At 41.5% G+C, this 20,768-nt stretch overlaps 1 protein-coding gene across 9 annotated transcripts in view; it reads right to left on the bottom strand.

Annotated features, from left to right (window-relative positions):
* Positions 1-2,244: 2,244 nt before the first annotated feature.
* The window catches only part of atp2b2 (ATPase plasma membrane Ca2+ transporting 2), a 100,448-nt gene continuing 81,924 nt past the window's right edge, over positions 2,245-20,768 (bottom strand). For 6 of the 9 annotated variants that reach the window (XM_030092177.1, XM_030092181.1, XM_030092180.1 and 3 more), the window contains 10 exons: positions 19,057-19,291; positions 12,296-12,475; positions 12,032-12,119; positions 11,786-11,892; positions 10,020-10,211; positions 9,595-9,808; positions 9,297-9,508; positions 9,084-9,191; positions 8,757-8,939; positions 2,245-4,155 (listed from right to left, as the gene is read on the bottom strand). In XM_030092177.1, coding sequence (XP_029948037.1) covers positions 3,844-4,155; positions 8,757-8,939; positions 9,084-9,191; positions 9,297-9,508; positions 9,595-9,808; positions 10,020-10,211; positions 11,786-11,892; positions 12,032-12,119; positions 12,296-12,475; positions 19,057-19,291 — 1,831 coding nt within the window. In that variant the 3' untranslated portion in view covers positions 2,245-3,843. Of the gene's footprint in view, positions 4,156-7,053; positions 7,104-7,400; positions 7,591-8,756; positions 8,940-9,083; positions 9,192-9,296; positions 9,509-9,594; positions 9,809-10,019; positions 10,212-11,785; positions 11,893-12,031; positions 12,120-12,295; positions 12,476-19,056; positions 19,292-20,768 lie in introns of all 9 variants that reach the window. The other 3 variants (XM_030092182.1, XM_030092179.1, XM_030092183.1) reach the window with 2 other exon arrangements.

Here is a 20,768-nt window from a genome sequence, read left to right on the forward strand (position 1 = left end):
CGCTGTGAATGAGCTCAAGCTGCCTTGTTCTACAGTGGAGGAGAAGGAGAAACAAAACACTTCAAAATATTTCCCCATGGTTAAAATCTCATGAAGCAAATCAGCAAAGATGCAACAGAACAAACAGTCAGAGTCATGGAGGACATGAGACGACACCAGGACATGTCACACGGGGCCAGGACACACCATGCTGGGTCATGCTGCTCTGGGAGATTTATTTAGTGATTTTCCTCTTTTTTTTTTCCTTTTTTTTTTCTTCTTTTTGTCTTGTTTTTATTATGTTATTCACTTGCGCTCCTGTCAGGAGTATGGTAAATGGGACAGTCAAGCAGCAAGAGTCACAGTTCATCAACATCATCATCATCATCATCACCATCATCATCATCATCACCGTCACCACCATTGTTATCACCATCGTCCTCTTCGTGGTATCATAATAATAATAATAATAATAATAATAATAATAATCATTTTCATTATAATTTAACTTTTTTTTTTTCCTCAAGCTAGAAAATAATTTACATCACATCGTTTTTACTGACTTTTGAGACCACAAACATTCCAGCAACACACTCTAGGAATAAGGGTGGGTAACAATCAGAAAAGCATGACTTTTTGCATAGTATTAAATGAACAAAGACATTGAGTTCTTTATTTACAGTTATTGTATAGATAAAAAAAATATCATAAAAACAAGATGAACACTTAAATCACTTACCCATAAATGGCTAAGTATGCCAGAAAGTTATCTGTTGGCATTTCTCTTTTTCTTTGTTCCACAAACTGCATGCTGCTAAATACAGTACATCGAGGCAGGTGAGATTATATTGCAAGAAGTATCACTGATATCATCATCATCATCGTTATCGTCATCATCATCATCATCATCGTCATCGTCATCATCATCAACATAATTATTAGTTCTTACAGCACGAGTTATGATTCGGATGTTTTTGGACAGGAGCAGTGATTGGCTGCGTCGGCAGTATGACTCGCAGTGTTGCATGATGGGACATGTAATCAGGTCCAGTCCACATTGGGAGTCTCCATCATCCTGGCTGGACTCATTGCTGTTTTATTTACAGGAATCGGTTGTTTCTTTGCATCCTCTTTAAAGCTGAATGTCCTCCCGAATGGAAAAGTGTTGCGTTGAATGTTGGCTTAAGTCTTTTCTTGTATTGAAAATGCTGTTATGTTTTTGTATTTTTTTTAAAGTTTTTTTTTTTGTTTATTGTTTTATTTTTTTTTTAATACAGACAGATAAACAAACTGTCAAGTTTAAAACATCAGAAAGGAAACAAACTAAATCAACAGCCTTCTAAGCAGAATATCAGAATCCAGACTATTTGTTTTTCAACTTAAATGAGACAGATTTTTATTTCAAATGGTCCATGTTACGTTTTCAACACGCCTGAGCTGACTGGTAAAGCTTGTGCTCCCTCTCCAGATGGACAGAAAGGCTGGGAAATGACAGAGGAGGAGAAGATTAAAAGAAAAAGAAAGAAAGATAAAAAAAAAGAATAAAACTGCTCAGATAAATGATTGTATATACTACAGTAGTGTATATGATTCTTTTAAGTAGAAAAAATTGTGTTTTCTTTTGACTTCAAGTTGCATAATGAGCCTATAACATCATGCTTCCCAATGACTTCGGTTAGTAGTAGAAATAACAATAGTTCAGGCTTAGTTAGGTGGCCTCGTCCTTCTGAGTGCAATAACAGTGGGTAAATGTGCCTTCTGTCGCTAACGTCTCTCCGCTAATGTCTGATTGGTCAAAGCACAATAAATAGTTTACAACTAGTGAGTACAGCTGAGATGCTAGAGTACTGTATATTCTGTGACGGCAGGAAGACAAGCTTGGTTAAAACACACAAAAGCACATCTAGAATTACACCACAGAAGTTTTCATTCATAACCAGATAGTGCAGAAAATCTTTTTTTTTTCATATATATATGTATATAGAAAAAGAGTCAAAGCAACATTCCATTTTTGTTGTAATTTAGGGTTTTTTTTGTTAATTTTTCCTTTTTTTGAGATGTTAAAAACGCTTCGCGAGGCTGCGCATGTGTCCCTCCGTTGAGAGGAAAAGAAACCAATAAAAACAAATGAAAACCGAATGAAACACAATGGAAACAAAAAACAAGTGTTTGTTGTGCATTATGAGTAAGCCGAATAGAACTTTGCAGATTGCTAATTATGACTGAGTTGCAGTTTTATGATGCTCACACTTTTTTTTTTTTTTCAAAACATCAAATCCTTTGAAGAAGCAGGTTTATCTAGAAGACAGATCACTATAAAGGTCCTGATATCAGCCTTTGACTCGAGCCCTGACCCCAGGCCAGCGCTGAAGCACAGAAAAGAACATAAAACATAAATTCAAAAGAAAAGAGAGAAGTCATGGGGAAAAAAAACAAAAGAATTAAATATCCCCCTCTGTCACAAAAAGGAGGCCTTCGTTTAGAAAAGGCAAGCCACTCCAACTTGATTCCAACAATCATACAGAGTAATACTAAGATTCCACATTTACTATGTATCCCATTATATTTTGGTTTCTTCTTGTTGTTAATCCTCTAAAAGTATCTACATTATTTGACAAGATAGCAGGCAAATTCCAGCACATGGTTTTTCAGTAATAAAACACCAACGCAGCTCTGGTCCATCTGAGCTTCACCTCCAGCGCCTCCCTCGCGTCTCGACCCCCGGAAGTTTATCTCTACAAGGTTGTAAACAAATTACATTCTCTTTAAGACATAAATAAGTCAAAGTAATTTGAGCCATTGAAGCAGGAACAAGGCAACATGCCAACAAACAAAGATAAACTCTCTCTAAATATATTTATATGTATTTATATTTATAGAATATATCCCATAAATGCTATCATCATTATTATTTTGCGTTCCTCTTTTTCTGACAGGTGCAAAACTACTGTGCAAGTTGAGCCCTACCACCTCGGTACACATTTCTGTTTATGGATGAAAGAAATCTTTACAGTTGGGTATATGTTCATGCCACACAGAAGAGGGAACATCGCAGGCCAGGAACTCAGTGAAGCTGTCTTTAAAACATCAGTCCGCTGCAAGGCCCAGCCCATCAGAACCAAAGAACTCCAATAAAATTAAAACCCTTTTAAATAAAACTTGGGAAATGTACATTCATGCAGGAGCAACAATAATAATAACAATAATAATTAGAATCAGAATTAGAATAATAACAATGTTTTTCAATTTAATTTAAACTATCATCAGTATTAACAATGTTATTGTCGAAGAGAAGGGAGTGTAAGGGGAGACAGAGTCTGTTCGGGTGTGTGATTTTTACTCCTCAGCAGGATCTCCCTCCTCATCGTCCTCCTCCCGGTGCCACGAGAGACACAGTTCATACATATGTGCAGTCAGCCGCACGCTTATACAGTACATGCTAACCAGTACAAGCATATAGTCATACACACCACCACGGCTGCCACCATACACATACAACCACAAAAGCAGGATGGCTGTGTAGGTTTTGTGGCTTTGTTGCGCTTTTTTGATTGTATGTTAGTTTGTATTTCTTTTCACGTTGCCATATTACTTAGATTTTCTCCTTTGTGAACGGAGCAGAGAGCTATAAGGGGGGTTGTTTTCCCACAGGACCTGCCCTGTGTTGGTGATGGAGATGGGGTTTCTTTTTTTTCTTCTTTTTTTGAAGGGGACTTGGGTGGGGAAGGGTGGGGACAGTTACGGGGTCGTCAAGGTGCATGGTTGCAGTTAAAGGTCTGGAGGAGTCGGGCAGGAGGCGGTCCTCGGGACGCTGCGAGGACGCCACACGTCAGAGGGCGGCGAGAACCGAGTTCGGGATCAGCGTTAGAGGCTGGTCTCCAAGCTGTGCAGAGGGCTGGCGGGGCTGGAGGAAGCGGCGGATTTACTGGTGTCGATGGTGAGGTTGATGCCACTGTCGATGGCGTTGTTGTTCTTGTTGGGGGACGACGGCTGGCTGGAGTACTTCCTCCTCTTCCGCGCGGAGTCATCGTCCGTGTCGTCAATGAGGGGGATGTTGGGCGTGGAGTCTTCTATCCTAAACTCGGGGTGTGTCATGAAGTTGTGGATGGATGTTCTGGAGTCTGGTTTTTCCAGGCCTTCATAGAGGGAGCTACGGAATGCATTCACAACTCGGATCTGCCGTGAAAAGGGGGGGGGGGGGGGGGGGGGGGGGGGGGGGGGAGAAGAAGAAGAAAACAAGCATGAGAGGCGATGCGGCAGACGCAATGGACGGGTTGGAGGGACCCTCGGTATGAGAGAAAAGTTGGAGTTTGGAGAGAGGAGGGAGGGTATCCTCTAGTTCGAGGAGGAGGAGAAGGTGAGGAAGGAGGAAAAGGATGAGGGGAGCAAGAGGCAACTGCAGCCTGTGTTCTGCTTTCACAAGATGTTCACAAGTCACTCAACTTTTGGCGTGCACTAAGGAAAACTGTGAGGAACACAATCGTAAAAGAAACACAACAAAATCATACATTTCCAGAAAAAACAAAGCAACACAAACGCTCGTTGTAAGTATACGCTTTAGTCCAATGTGCTGTATACCTAGAAACAAGCCACGTTAATAAATGGAATGCTCAAAGGAAAAAATTAAAGGAGAATATCACATGCAAGTTTGAAGAAATCTGGTGGACGAGGTCAGTAAAAAGGAAGGAGGTTAGATCTGAGAGATCCAATCGGGTGGTTTAAAAAACTTCTGGAGGTACCAGAACACTGTCTGGGACAGTATCCACACAGACTCTGACTGGGACACGGAAACACACAGACAGAGCACAGGGTGGGTAAAGCGTGGCTCCAAACGGGGCGATGGAGAGTCAAGTCTGCATGAGGTGGGCTCAACACAAGCATTACAATGTGAAGAAAGTCACAACAAAACACAACCAGACAAAAACAAATCAAATCAAATCAAAACCCGGTGGCATTTGGACAACAGGCAAACACAGCAAGTTACGGTATTATGAACACGGGTAAACACAAACCACATGCAACAAGACAACAGGACGGTGAGGAGTGGACACCGAACGCTGACACAGAACTCATGGAGGTGAGGAATAAAATTAGATTTTATTGTCAGGTGTCTGACGGTCGAAGCAGGGTCTCAACTCCATGCATGTCTGAGTAAACACTCAAGTATAAGCCCCAAACACTGGACCTATCTGTGTGCCAATGCCTCGACGTAGTTTCCTTTCAGTCTGACTGAGTTATCTGTGCAGAAACTTTTTATTTCACAGTGAGGGACTGGTGTCAGGACTAAAGGGAAGGAGCACTGCGCCATGTGTTTGTTCCTAAACCACTTTCAGGATGTTTCCTGCTGCTGCTGCTTTCTTTACATGAAGTGAAAGACTGTGTGAAACAGCAGGGCCGTCTCTACAAACCTCAGTGCTCCTTACTTTGTGAAACAAGATGTTAAAGCACCGACTAAAGCATTTCATACACAGTACAGTTCATGTACAAAAAAAAAACCCTTAATAATTTACCTTTTTTAAAAGGTGGAAAAGTGTACAAGTAAAATGGAGTTTCCTTATTTCAACATTAGGATGCCTCATCATATCGGTTGAGTCATGTTAAGATAATCTCCTTCTACTTTTCACATTTTATATTTTACTATTCTTATATATGCACAATTTTATTTCCAGGAATTTTAGTGTTAGAGCGGTACATATGTTACTTTTTACTCATTCTTGAACAAAAAATATTAGCTTTGCATCGTTTCTACAGCATGTTGGGATTCATAGTTCACACTAATTAACTTTTTTAACTTTTTTTTTCACTAACATTGACCCGTAGAAATAAGGACATCTTTACAATGAATCTTGGCTTTTTAAATATTGGCTTTTCAGTACATATCTCTTCATTTATGTCTGTCTTTATTGTGAAGCCTCTATTAATTATTTGAGTTTTACTTCTTCCTATCCATTTTCAAATGTGTTGAAACTAGTAACAACTTGAAATATACAGATCTATGTGTGTGTGCATGCATGTGTGCATAGCTGTATGTGTGTATCTGTATCTTGCATGTTTTTGACATGTGTGGAATGACTTCATAACAAAACAAATCAAGTGTTTTTGCATTTTATGCATAATGACTTTAGTTTGTGAAGCTGAAAGAACTTCAAAACAAGAAATCTCAACAGTGCATTAAAGCAGTTAAAGACATTAGGAGTCATTATGTACGACGGTTTTATCCAGTATGTGTGCATACTGTGAAGCATACTGTGCTGCTGCTGCAGTCAGTCTGGTGGAGCAGGGTATAAGAACGGCATAAGAAGACAAGACAGATAAAAAATAATAATAAGAGGAGCCTGTCTAGATGAGCGCATGTGACAGGATGTCTGACAAGTAACACTGATGGGGTGTCAGAAAAGGGTGGAAGAGGGGGTTGATTTTTTTTTCCCTTTTTTTTTTTTATACATTGCCACTGCTGCTGCTGCTGCAGAGCTTCTGTGCCTGTAACTATGGCAACATGACAGTCGACTCCACCATACCAACAGTATGAAGTGACGAGACGGGATGAATTATTGGTATAGCACTATCCTGCCCCCCTCCCTCCAATCCCACTGCACACATCCAGAGCAGTGTTTCATTTGGGTTTCATCAAGCAGGTGAGAGTGTGTGTTTACGTGTGTGTATGTCTGTGTGTGTAAAGTATATATATATAAAGAGAAGATAGAGGCATACACAGACAATATGTAAAATTGTCTCCTTGTCATATTTTTTTTTTGTTTCACCTTTTGGAGAATGGGAGGGCTGAAAGTTTCAAGAGCAGCAAAACTTTTGTACGATGTTCTTTCTAAAAGTTTTCAGATAATGTGCCAGTCAGAAAAGACATGAAACTGCAGGTAACGTCTGATCTCAAGTCACTGTCGAACAGAGAGAGAACAAAAAGCATTTCAACTTATACTTGAATGTTCACCCAATCCCTTGTTGAGCTCATTGGAATTAGTTGACGACAATGTCCGTCAGCGTGTAAAAATGAAATGGACGGAGGGGTGGCTGAGGGGTGGGGGATGGTGGATGAGCAGAGGGAGACAAACTCACAACCTGAAATGTCACGCCGTGGGTATCACCCTTAGTCCTGCGCTCCTAGCACTCTGGGGAAACAAACACACATTCACCAATGAGAGGACAGTACACCCAACCATGGGAGGAGATATCAAGATGAATTTGAGATCCAGTATGAACAGCAAAAAGACAGAAAGGAGAGAGAAAATGAAAAAAGCAGAGAGCAAGAAAGAAAAATAAAGACAAATCTTCAGAGGCGCCAACTTGAAATGTCTAATTCATTTCTTAAATGGTTCTCTGGACAAAAATAAGTATTTTTGAGACGGCAGGATGGCGCCCCTGAAGCAAAGAGAGCAGAGAAGCAGACTGACAGAGTTCTGACTCACGGCCAGTAGTGGGAGGAGCAGTAGCAGCAGTAGTGCTTGTAGGAGAGGAAAGGGCATTGGACAAGGACACGTGACTAGGACTAGAAACATTGGTTACATCCTGGGTCTGGCTGGTGGTGGACGATTGGCGTCTCAGAGCCCCCGCCCCCTGAAAGGAGGTGCCACTCTTGAAGGTGTTGACTACTTCAATCTGCGGGAGGAGAGAGCGGGACAGGAGAGGACAAACGGCTGCTCAGAGTGACACAGACCAAATGGCAACACAACTGGCCGGGTGGCTTCGGTGGCAAACGGGGTACAGTGTCTCAGTCATGGTCGGATGGAGGGGCGACAGCTGAAGGCCAGGGTGGAGCATCCCAGCAGCATCCCAGCAAAACCACGACGGGCAGGTTCATCCAAATTACAAAGAAGCACTGACGTGGATCGAAGGATGAAAAAGCCTCGTTGCTATGAACGCTGGATCCCAAACCCCAGCTGACTATCGGGAAAGGGTGGGAAACTCCAGACGGGTCACCAGAGAGAGACTGACAGCTATTTTACAACCATGGATGTTATCGCTGGGAGGAACAAATGCTAACCACTACACCACTGTGTGGCCTAGCAAATAGATTCAAAACAAGCATGCAGAATTTGATCAATTCCTTTGAAGCACTAAAGTGAAACAGTGAAAATAAGGCAATGAACAAATAGATCAGAAAACACGGGAGAATATTGCTGATGTTACTATTATATGACTAAATGCCCTCAAATCTTCTTCCTTTGGTAATTTGGATGGTCCCACCCTGAAAAGCCAACGCCACTGGAAGACTTTAAAATCTACAATGCAACAATTTAGACCACCTGATGCAGTCACGAGATCTTCAGGGATTAAAAATAGCTGAGCTGAGTTTTCTGAAAACAGAAACTTTTTTTGAGCAGGCTGCATCTGTGCACGAGGCCGTGCAGTGGGATAACTTCACCCGGCACCATCAGTGACACGTAAATGAGATGAAACAGGCAAAACTATCAGGATTATCACAGTGATACCGGTCTGCAGGGGTCACCACAACAATAATTCACAGACTATTTCCTTCTGCATTTGACTCTGAAGTGTGACTGCTGATCTTCTGTAGGTCCAGGCTGACGACTGTCACTGTCCAGCGGGGGAAGAGCTCGTCTTCATGCTCCTAAAGGAGTCGTCTTGAGATAAAATGATTTAAAAGCTCCGGCACATGACATTACCTACATACATAACATCACAGGAAATGTCTCAGAGTAACAAAAACACCATTCCATGAACATGCCAGGCTTTAGGCGTCTGAGTAACCTCCATGCACGCGTTATTTCCTTGTGGATGAAGCAAACAGTGCACGTCCTCACCTGAGTCTGAATGCGATTGAGTCCTCTGAACCAGAGAATCTGCCCTCTCCTCAGCTCCCTCTCTGCGTGGTCGATCTCCTCATTCTCCTCATTAACGTCCTCCTCTGGCAGCTCGTCCTTCTGCGTTAACTGGCCCGCCCGCCGCAGGAAACGCAACCTGCTGTTGGGAATGGTGGCGATCACCTAACCCCGGAGAGGAGACAGAGCAAAGAGTCACACATAAAAGTGACGCTTCTGAAAGTGCTGAGCTGAAACGAGAGCAGCAAAACACACGCAGAGGGGCGAAGCGATAAAAGTACGGAGAAACAGGAGGTGTCGGGTTGTTACCTGTCCCCAAACAAGTTCTCCCAGCCCGAGGAAAACACACCACATCCACTTTTCCAGGTCCAGAGGTTGACAGCTGAATGGTTTTCCTCCAAATTGCACAATCACGATCTGGAACAAACCAAGCACAACACAGGAAGGCAGAAAAAAGATTCAACATTTTAAAATTCAACTCAGTCATTTTGAAACCTTTACCCAGAATCGCCATCTGTTTACCTGTACAGCAAACGTGCCAAAAACAATGGAGCAGAAGATGGGATTCCTGAAGATCCCATCAAACACATTCCTCTCTCCATGGATTTTGCGGGCATTTATCTCATTAAACAGCTGCATCATGACGAAAGTGTTGAAGATGATGGTGTAGTGCTCAGAGGGAGGAGAGTGCAGAGGAGCGTTGCGCCCGCTGTCAATGTCAAAGATTTTTTCACCTAGAAGGAGAAAAAAAAAAGAGGAGGCATCAGCATGTTTCTGTTCAGTCTGAACCTGGTTTCTGTCAGTTCATTACTGCACGTACCAGCAAAGAGGAGCGTGAAGATGATAACGAGCTGATAGACTCCGTGTCCGAGGATGTTCTTTGTCATGGTGCTGGAGATAAGAGGCTTATTGCGACCGTATGGCTTCCTTTTTAGCAGAGACTCTGTGGGAGGCTCAGTCGCCAGAGCCAGGGATGCAAAAGTATCCATGATGAGGTTCACCCACAGCATCTGCACGGCTTTCAGGGGAGAGTCCTGCAGACAACAAACAAATGCAGCAATGAAGACCTAATAACACACACATTGCAATGAATTATTCAGCTTCTAAATCCCAAATTAGACAAGATGCCTGTCATAAAACCAGTTTTTTTTTTTTTTTTTTTTTTTTTGCATGGGAATGATTTCTGCAGAGAGCAGGCAGTCCTATAAAATGACAGTACAAGCAATCCTCCCGAATCCCTCAGACCTGTGTGATGCAGGCGCCAGTGAAAGCCACGATGACAGCCACAACATTGACAGTGAGCTGGAACTGAAGGAACTTGGAGATGCTGTCGTAGACGTTTCGGCCCCACATGACTGCCTTCACGATGCTGCTGAAGTTGTCGTCAGTCAGAATGATGTCTGACGCCTCCTTGGCCACATCTGTACCGGCAATACCCTGGAAGAGCAGGAGAGAGGCGCCATCAGACAGCCTCTCAGACTGACACACAGCCACTGTGCTTCCAATTTCTTTTCTGACTAATGCAGTTTTCTTCAACCTCCTATGTCGAAAAAAGAAAAAAAATAAATGTCACCGGACAAAACTGAATGTGTGTCAACTCGACTGACAATGATGAGAATAAAGGCCCAGTATATGTGTTATTGGTCTGACGATAGCAGGCTCCTTTACTGAGGGAGGAAGATTCTTCACATATATGATTCTCAGAACTGTGGATTTTCCATTTATTTGAAATTTCACTGTGAGGCAAATTCTACTCAAGTGAGTCTGTTTTCACACACAAGAAGGAGAAAGATGATTCTTTATAGGCTTTGTATTATTTAAATATGGTCACTGTTACGGCTGTTTTCAGTACGGTGCTCCCACAGACTGCCGGAGATAATCCTCTGATGGAAACAGTGTCACTGCTGCTATGGGCTACAGCCAGAAGACAAAAGGACAGAATGAGGAAAATGGCACAGATGCTCTGCCAAAACTAAAGTTTACAGATTCTGAAGCAGCTTACTTACCAAGCTTTTTCTGTGCACTTAAATTCTACAACAATTGATTTTTATTTGACTTTTTTGATTCACTTGCTGAACGTATTGGTAGTAGATTGAATAATTTCCTCCTGAAATTATTGAAATATTGTTACTCTGAAGATGTGAAAGTTGAAATAAGATTATCCTTTATGTGTCTCACAGTAGAGAAATTTGCATTGCGACAGTAAGTGGACAATAATAAGAGTAGCAAAAGAATACTAGCAATAATAATCAGTAATAAATAAAGACAAGATAATGACAGCAACACTAATAACACTAAAAATGATACTATTTTACATTGTCACATGTTAGTGTTGGCAGTGAATGGGAATATACCAGATCATGTTATAATTGCACAGAATATAAAGTTCTTACATAATGAAGTAAGTTGCAGCAGCTGGCAGTAAAATTAGCTGTCAAACAAAAGTTTATGGATCTACTCAGCACAGCAGGTAATAAAAATAAAAGAATCCTAAAATCTTGTGAATAAAAAAAAAATAGGTTGTAGGAAGAGTAGCTACATCTTAAAAATCCCAGCAGATTTTGAAGCTGCTTCTGAGGAAGTAATATGATTAGAAAAAGGCTCTCAAAACAAAGCCAATTGTAAAATGACATGATGTGACTGAGAGTGTGAGGAAAACAGCTTTGCAGGAGTGCAGATGTCAAAGTACAGAAGAGAAAGTTAAAGTTGTATCACAGTGAGTAGGAATGTGACAATGTGATTTGGAAACAGAACAGTCAGTACTTTGCATGTTTTTGTTCACTTTTTCAGAAAACCTGAGCTTGTACTGCAGGATGACTGTGTGACTACAGAAAACCACAAGGGGGAGCCCCTTATCAGCACAGCCGGAGGCAGAGTGCCTGAGATAAAACCCTAAATACTGCAGAGGTAAAGAAGACATCTGCAGCTGTTGACAGAGACAAGTCTCACCAGGATGCGGAAGAGCAAGAAAGAGACACAAACAAACAGGGAAGGGCGACACGGAGGCTCACCATGGCAAACCCGACGTCGGCTTTCTTCAGAGCGGGCCCGTCATTGGTCCCGTCTCCCGTCACAGCCACCACCTGCCTCTGGTCGGCCATAGTGCTGTCAATAATACCTGCCAGAGGCGAGGACACATGTGGACACAGGTGAACTGGATGAAGGAACCGGGAGGAGGACGATACTGACTGATCGCCGCATGGAAAACAATCACCAAAAAAATGGCATTTTTAGCAAACATTTAATATAGTAATTACCTTTGACCAGTGTGTGTTTGTCGGTGGGGGACGATCTGGCCAAGACTCGAAGTTTGGGCCAAACCTTGTCAATACGCTCCTGTTCCACCTGCACACACACACACACACACACACACACACACACACACACACACACACAGTAAGTAATGGAGGGACCAGTGGTTGCGTTGGGGTGTTTTCCTCTCTGGTTTCGAGTAACAGCTCTCCCCCTCAGTGTCAGTATCGCTGGCCTCGTGCCTCTCAGTCTGACGGCGGTTGTCGTACCTCTCCTTTCTCGTTGCGGATCCTCCTGTTGAACTCCTTGCCGTCGATGCAGAGGAAGTCCTCCCCGGGGTGGATGATGCCACACTTGATGGCTATAGCCCTGGCTGTGTTGATGTTGTCTCCGGTCACCATGCGCACCGTGATGCCGGCGCGCTGGCACTTCTGAATGGCATCTGGCACCTGAATGACACACAGGCACATGTTCTTCAAATGAAGGAGAGGAAAGAAAACTGACGATCCAACTCTGGTGTGAGACACAGGACTTTGATCTCAGTGCGACATTTGATACCACTGAACAACATTAAGCTTGTTTCAATTTCCAGGATTCACTTTAAGACTCTCACTTTTCTCATTATACACACATCCCATTTGGAAATATTACCACAAAACAATAACTTCCATTGCTATCAAGCTTGTCTCAAAGGCATAAAGGCTGAAACTTTCTGCTCCTGGACTCAGATAGAACAGGAGTTACTCTATTTCAACCCTAACACCTTTTAAACGAATTACTTGAACATGTGACAGTATTGCTTTGACCTCCATTGTCACTGTGAAGAATTTGGGAATGATCCTTGAAGAACATATCTGCAGGATTCACTCCTCTCACCTGCATAATGTCAATAATATCAGGAACATGTGGACCTACAGTGATTTTAGAGTTTTGATTTTTTTTTTTTAGTGTTTTTTTGGAAATCCGTCTAATTATTATTAAGTAAGAAGCAGAATACCAAACCAGGCACTCAATACACCAGTAATACACATCCTGCTGACACCTGTAGACAAAACAGCAAGAAGCTAGGGTTCACAAATTAATTTTCAAAATCATTATCTGCAATAAAAAAAAGGTTTTCTTACTTTTGTTTTTTTTGCTTATTGTCACAACGAATGCAAAAGTCATGAGTGCTAAATATTCTGCTCTTACCAACCAATTAAACGAACATTTTCCTGCCTTGATTCCACAACACTTGTCGTTCCACTTACATATAAACGTTATGGTTTATTAAAAACTTTGGTAGTTTAATACATCCAAATAACAGAGATTAAGCTTTTATTCATTTAGATTTTTGGACCCTAATTAAAATATTCACTTGTTTTTGTTCTGACTGTGGGTGTCACCAAGTCCGGAGGGAATAATGAGCTGTTAGTCTGTGTTTTAGATGCGTCTTGTAATGTTATATGCACAATAAAAACATCTCAGAAATGCTTCATTTCCCATTACAAGTAGCACACGCAGAAAAAGCACATATACATGAATCAAAAATATCCAGCGATATCTTTCTTTTTTTTGGTGTTCTTGTTTTAAGAAGCTTTATAATAAGGTGTTTGTGTGAAGGTTCTTGTCTCGCAGGCACTAATCAAGTAGATTAGCTCAGAGACATTAGCATATGAAAATGGATCTGAGGTAGAAACAGAAACGCAAAGAAGAGCATTAATTCAGAAACGTGTCTTCTTCCTGACAAAGGTCGGTGTGGGCGAGCGCCGCTCTTCAAGCCCACACACAGACAAACGTGCGCGCATGTCGTAAGTGCAACTCCATATCAATATATACATATATGTAGGCCTGCAACTCTTCCTGTGCCACTCACTCTCACATTACACTTCCACTCCCCGCTCCGAGAGCCTTAGGCCTGCTCTCATAAACACATACATGCACACACAAGCACACATAAAATGGAAAACCAAATAAATCCATCACTGCGACGTGGGACTGTACTGTGCGCTCAGTGGGGCTGCACATGCATGCAAACAGGAATTAACTCATTATTAAACATAACAAACACATTACAAGAACAATCTATATTGTGAAGAAGTGGAGCCATTCGAGGAGCTGGAGGTCAAACAAACAAAAACACATTTATTCTCATTACATTAGGACTAATTAACATCATACTCGATACTGAAACCTGAATAACTTTAACTCATGAAGACCATCGAAGAGCAGCAATCATTACTCATAAAATATAAACATGAAATTAAATAATATAACCTTATTGTCCATGAATTACATTCTCTGTTTATAACGTCATGAAGAACCAGCAATTGATAAGCCTACTAATGTTGACAATTGGGTGAATATTGAAGGTGTTGATACACTCAGGATGCTGGTGAGACTGGAGGAGGAGACCTTTCCTCCAGTCTCCACGTGTTCAAAAAAATTCAGCTCCCCTGAATGATAATTAAAGTTAATTCAGCAGCTGACTGGACAAAGCAAATCAAATGAATGTATTTTATAAGTAAAGCTCACACGATTAAATGTAAACTCAAGCAAACGGGTCATATTTTCAGCTTTCTGGGTTTTCAAGATGAAAACTGTCAGCAGCTGATTCATAGGGATTAAAGCACATTGAGTAATAAGTGATGAAGTCTCTGAAAACAATGCATAAATAATATTTACTATGGTCTGGCCTTCATGTTTTTATCCAACCATTTTGTTTAATCCAGTACTTCTTACACACTTAGACATTTAGGTATAATCCCTTCTTTTTCACTCTGCTTTTAATCCTTCTTTAACAGCTGCATCAAACTCAACCAGACGTGACTTTCTGCTCGTATTTTTAGCTGTAAATTATCATTATCATCATCCAGATTTTGGATGATTCTCCGCCTCTCCTGTCATCCAGGGATTTTTCTTTTTTTTTTTGTCACTCATTGGTTTCGTTCCCTCTTGCTTATTTGGCTGAAAGCGGAGGTGAAGAGAAGAGTGGAGGCTTATTAAAAATACAATTTGTCCTGACCGAGTGAGAGGGTGAGAGGCCAGTAGGTGAGACTGAAAAACAAGCCTCTCGTGTGGCTCTGGTTACACTCTCGTTTTCCTCCATTTCTCTCCTTACCTGTCGTCCTCCTCCTGCGTTCCCCCCGCCCCCCCAACATGAATCTGATTCTGAATCTGCCCATCTTTCTCAGCGGCCGTCTCGCTTTTATTCCTCTCATCTCCTCCCCCAGCCCCTCCTCTCTTCACTCTCTCCTCTCCGGGGGGGGGGGGGGCGACCCTACAGTGCAGCCACTTATTAAAAGAACATTGTTTTCTGGGGGAAGAAATTACAGACTGATAAACAAACCAAAAACATGTTTACCACACTGTGCGACCTTTTTAGTAGAGGGGAAAGTCATCTAATTTCCAATATTAGCCATTTTGAGCAGGAGGAGTGGAAAGATGCTGCAGGAGTGCAGCAGCGTTATGTGTTCAGCGTTCCTGCATTGATGCTGGAAAATGTTAAATGCTTAGTGATTTCTGGGGTGGAAAAAAGATTTTTTGTACAAAGCTTCAGCATTTCTAACATCTGCTTCTACAGAAATACAGTCTACTGGGTGCTAACATGCAGTACTTGGCGATTTACCTGTGTATCAGTCACACTTTTGGGGGTTTGAACTTGAATGTTTTGTGGAATATTTGGTCAACCCATTAAAACATCTTACATATCATTGCTAACAGGATTTTTTTTTCTCGATAACTTGTCAATTGTCTTGTATTGACTTTCCCCTGCGAGGGCTTCACATGCTTACATAACTGTACTTCAGACAGAAGAGAAAGAGAGAGGAAGAAAAAAAATAAAAGAGAGAGCAGCCACTGAGAGGTGAGTGTGAAACCTCACAACACAGAGAGGGGTGGAAAGCAGAAAACACGGCGGGCAATGGTTGAATGAGAGACGTTGTCGGAGACTGGGAAAAAAAAAAAAGGATAAAAGGAAGAAGCTGAATAATGCAGCAGTCAGTCAGCTTCCTGCTCCTCTCCACCTGCAGAGCTGTCATGTAAGGTCAGCTTTCTTACTGTATACAGATACGCTTTCTTCCAATTATACCTCTCTCCCTGGATCCCTCTGAAATTCAACATTAAAGATCCGTACGACACCTCCGCATCGCCTTTGATTGTTATTTTTCCGTCTTTACAGAGATAAATATGGAAAAATAAAAATTAAAATCCTACATTCAAGTTAAATGTTAAATATTAAATGTTCACATGCATGGTTGATATTTAAAACCAAGGATTATTGAAAAGATTTATTTATTTAGGGGGGAATTGAACTTTATATTATGCACACAAAAATAGTGAAATTTGTAATTGAGGATTTTATTTTCTAATCTTTCTGATAAATAAATCATAAACCACTGGAAACACTAAGGAAATTATGTACATTTTTAAATAAATCTGTGAGGAATGAGCATTTGTGGGATGAATAGAAATGTACATGGGTTGTCCCCATGAGGAATCAGATTTCTCACTGAATTCTGAAGATACGAGACATTTGGGCAAATAATCACTTCATTCATTTAGCTAAATGAAACCACACAGTGCTATTTTCAACAGAAACAAACAAGCTTTCTAAAACTACTAATGTCTGTTTAAGTATTTTTTTAATGTGCCAGGTTTTCTTCTGTTTTGTACAATTTCTTTTCGTTATTAATTTTTCCATAATCATGTCAGCTATTGCTTTGGCGGAAATGCAAAAGATGGCGCTGGTAAGCTGAGCGTGGTCGGAGTGTCGCCTGCTTTCCAGGGAGAGTAAGAGTCTGTTCGGAGGATCAGTGGACGGTGACGTGAGACATGCAGGCGGAGAGAGGAGTCAAATCGTGTTTGCTTCAGTACTTGAAAACCTTTGGAGACACCACCGGTATTAGATTTGTTTGATCGTTAGAAAGTTTGTGGTAAAAGCAGGTAAGGCCCGAGATTCAGGTCACATTTACACATCGCTGAGTTTTAACCAAAACTGGATTCATTGAGCAAGTGAAGAAGGCATTGTCACATGTTTCCCCGATACAAAGAAATAACTGCAATGTAATATAAATGTTGTAAAACTGATTCAAGACAGTGTTTTAATTCAAATGTTCCAAACACAACACAATGTGCTGCATTGAGACCAGCACAGGAAAAGTGAGAGGTGCAGCATGTCAGAAAAACAAACCAGCTGGCTAATGATTAGTGAACTGTGCATTTCATATAAATCAATAAGCATTTAGTGAAGCTATCAGCAAAGCAACCAATCACACGTGCACTGGAACGTCGAGTCCTTCGAACGACAGCCGATCCATTTCCCTCGGCTGAACTGTGCAGCCTGTCAGCGTCTCGTTCTGTGACACCTTCTTACTACTTTGCTCACTTTTCTTTACCACAGTTTTGTTTACAACAGATGTGCCGGTGTCACATTCAAAGCAGGGTAAGCAAGAAGCCACGGCAAGACAGAAGGCTTAAGTCTCAATGATGAAATAAATGTTCATTCCTCACTCCTGTCACCATCAAATAAACGAAATCTGGATGTTTGAGAGGAAAATATTGATGAATTTATCTAAATGTAAAGATGCTTAATAGCAGGTATCAAGAAAATTGTAAAATCATCTTTTTGAGAGGTAAATGAACTTTACTTATATAACATCATTGTGTTTTACATAATCAGCAACATTCACTTCTTCACTCACACAGAAACCAACAGTGACTGATGCAGATCAGGTTTCACACACCACTGGGAGTGACCGCGGCACACTTCGACCGAGCCAGAGCTTCAGCAGGCATCAAACTGTCAACTTCTGGATTACAAATCAGGCAAAATCCAAACGAGCTCAGAGAACTCCTCCAGAGGACACTTGGCCAAGATCCATCCGCACAAGGTTCATCGAATTACCGAACAGTCAAATGTTTAACTTGATCGTTTAATTGACTCGACTTCATCTGTAAATCACATGAATTATGTGAAACACAGATAATAAATATAAAGGTGTTATTCCCAAAATGATTTTAGATAAGAATAAACCCATAGCTGTGGTTAGATGGGCCATAAGTAATCCAATTAAGCACTTAACCGAGGCCATGTAAACACTTCTGTTTAATTAGATCGGCCCTATCTGTTGAAAATTACGATGGAATCAGGGAAGGTGGCGTAACCCCGTTTATGATACAATCAGAGTTCATGTTAATACCCCACTGGGTTGTTTTACACCACATGAAGCTTCACGCATGGTATGCTGGGAAAATGTTCAAAGCACAGCCGGTCAATGCAGGAGACAATGCAAAAGAAGAGAAACACAACTTTTGGTGGTGAAGCTAACAAATCCATTCTCATTATTGGTGGACTTGAATGTGATGGACTGAATTTACACTTGTCACTGTGTCTCCAACAGCCAATGTCAGCCAATGAAAAGCATTTTGGTATTGACCCACTGCAGCAGAAGATGTTCTTGGTTCAGTCAGTCTGATTACTATAATCAGTGCCCATGTAAACTGGGCAATCTGATTTGTCAAGCAGAAGAAATTCAGTGTCATCAACATAAAAGTGACCGAACAGTCAGCCGATATCTGATGAAGGCATTTTCAATTTTGATTGGAATGAACAGAAATGACCCACAATTTGTGGTCAAACGAGTGAAGTCTCTGAATAGAGATGTCTCTTAATTAAATCTTGGCAGTCAGCAGCAGGACAACATGTCAAGTGCACCAATTTCCACTTTACAGGTTAAGAAAAACAAAACTTGTTTGGCAATCTATCAAGAATTGAAGATCTTTTTAAAAAAAGATTCAAGGACAAATTAGACGGTATTGTGTGCAGATATAACTAATGAAGGAACTCAATAACATCTTACAACTTATTCAAAGCAACAAAATTTGGCTGGAGTTGAAGAAATGAAACAATTTTCCTCAACTTGATGAATATCCTAAATCTTTCTGCGTAGAGATTCTGCTTCAAAGTGATATCGAAGCCAGGCAGATACAGCTTTAGCCCATCATGGCCTCCTCTCAGAGGAAATAAGCAAAATATCTGACGTGGTCCTACCTCTGGCCTGACTGGGTCCTCTATCCCGACCACGCAGATGGCCACGAGGTCGTTGAGGATGTTGTTCTCATCGTCCCAGTTGGGTTCGGGATCGCTGGGAAAATCACGGTACGCCACACAGATGGTCCTCAGGCCGTCGCACGCCATGGGCTCGATCACCTTTTTCACCATCTCATCCTTGTCTCGAGGACGGAAAACCCGGGGCTCGCCCACCTCGCTCAGGATATGGTTGCATCTGCAGAAGAGACGAGTCGCAGCAGGAGTTACTGTGAAGAGTGTCACTCTTATCATTACAGGAAAACAGTGTCTGAAGTCAAACCCTTCAGCCAGGCAATGTTTTAATGTTAAATCATTATTACAAGATGTAATTTGGCAACTGAAATCATGATTTTGCGAGAGTACAACAGACATTTTCCACGTAATGTGACTGACGTTGTAAGCTTCTTAATATAATGTAGTAATAAGAAGCAGAGGATAGACAGAGCTAAGGCTCCTGCCAAGGAAAAGGAAGATTAAAAACTGGAAATGCATTGGTCTGAAAGCGTCAGATATACAGAAAGAACGGCCCGTGGGTCAAACGAGCAGGAAATGCAGCGGCTTCATCTTTAGGAAGAGCATCAACAAGCTGGCTGTGAATGTTTACACAAATTGCGATTTATTTACATTTCCGTCGAAGGCCGTATGGCGGAACGACGCAGAACACCCACGAAAACCAACCTTAATGAGCGTTCCTTTTCTCAGCTGCTTCTTTGGAGGTTAAAATTGAACTTTGCATGCCCGCGTGTGTCGAGAAAAAAGAAAATTTGACCTACAGAGTTTGTGGATATGATCTCTTATCTACTGATCACATCATGGAGAAAAAAACAACAGCAAATAAATAAACAAATAAATAAACATGTGGTTAAGGGTAGCAGCATTTTCACCAAAATAATTGGAATCATTAGTTGGCAGTCCTCCTTAAGAAAATAAAATGGCTCCTTTGCTCGCTGTTACGGTGGCACCGAAGTCCAGTGGTATTATACATATCAGGCTAATGATGGATGGAAAAGAAATAAATGCAAATGCTCCACACCCCCAAACCGGAGGGGGATGAGCAGGTCGAACAACGAGGAAGCCAAGAAAAAAGGCTGTAAACATGGAGGAAGTTTGGCTTGTGCTGTTTTTGATTTTGTTTATTTAAAGCGTAGCGGCAAGGCGGATCTAAAACACCAGGAAATCTGAAGTCGCTCAAATGATCACAACACAACGGCAATAAATGCAGAAAAACAAGTCCTGGTCTATATTAGAGCTTAGGTAGCCCTTAAGAAGTTTTACTTGCTCTGATTTGAAATTTCAAGCATCAATTTCTTCCTCCTGTTACTCGATATTTGTCATCACGCGAGCCATACAGGCAGTGTTAATGACATGTTATTTATCACACTACCGCACTAATGCAACAGACTCACAGCGTGAGTGAGAAACAACGTGCCGAGCGTGAGGAATATCAATCACTGAGCTGGACTTTGATGCTTGCTGTTTACATTCAACCTGTGACATTTAAAACTTAATAATAATGCTGCCAAACAATAAAACCCAGCCAACGGGAAAGGCCGTTCGCCCCTTGGCTTTACATTTACCCACAAGCTGACAGGCTGATTTTCTGTTTGTGTCTAAATGCTGGAATTTTCTGGTTCAGGTCTGTTATTTCTGCATGGGCAGGAGATTGCTGGAAG

Source organism: Salarias fasciatus, chromosome 5, assembly GCF_902148845.1.
Source record: "Salarias fasciatus chromosome 5, fSalaFa1.1, whole genome shotgun sequence".
Classification (NCBI taxonomy): Eukaryota; Metazoa; Chordata; class Actinopteri; order Blenniiformes; family Blenniidae; genus Salarias; species Salarias fasciatus.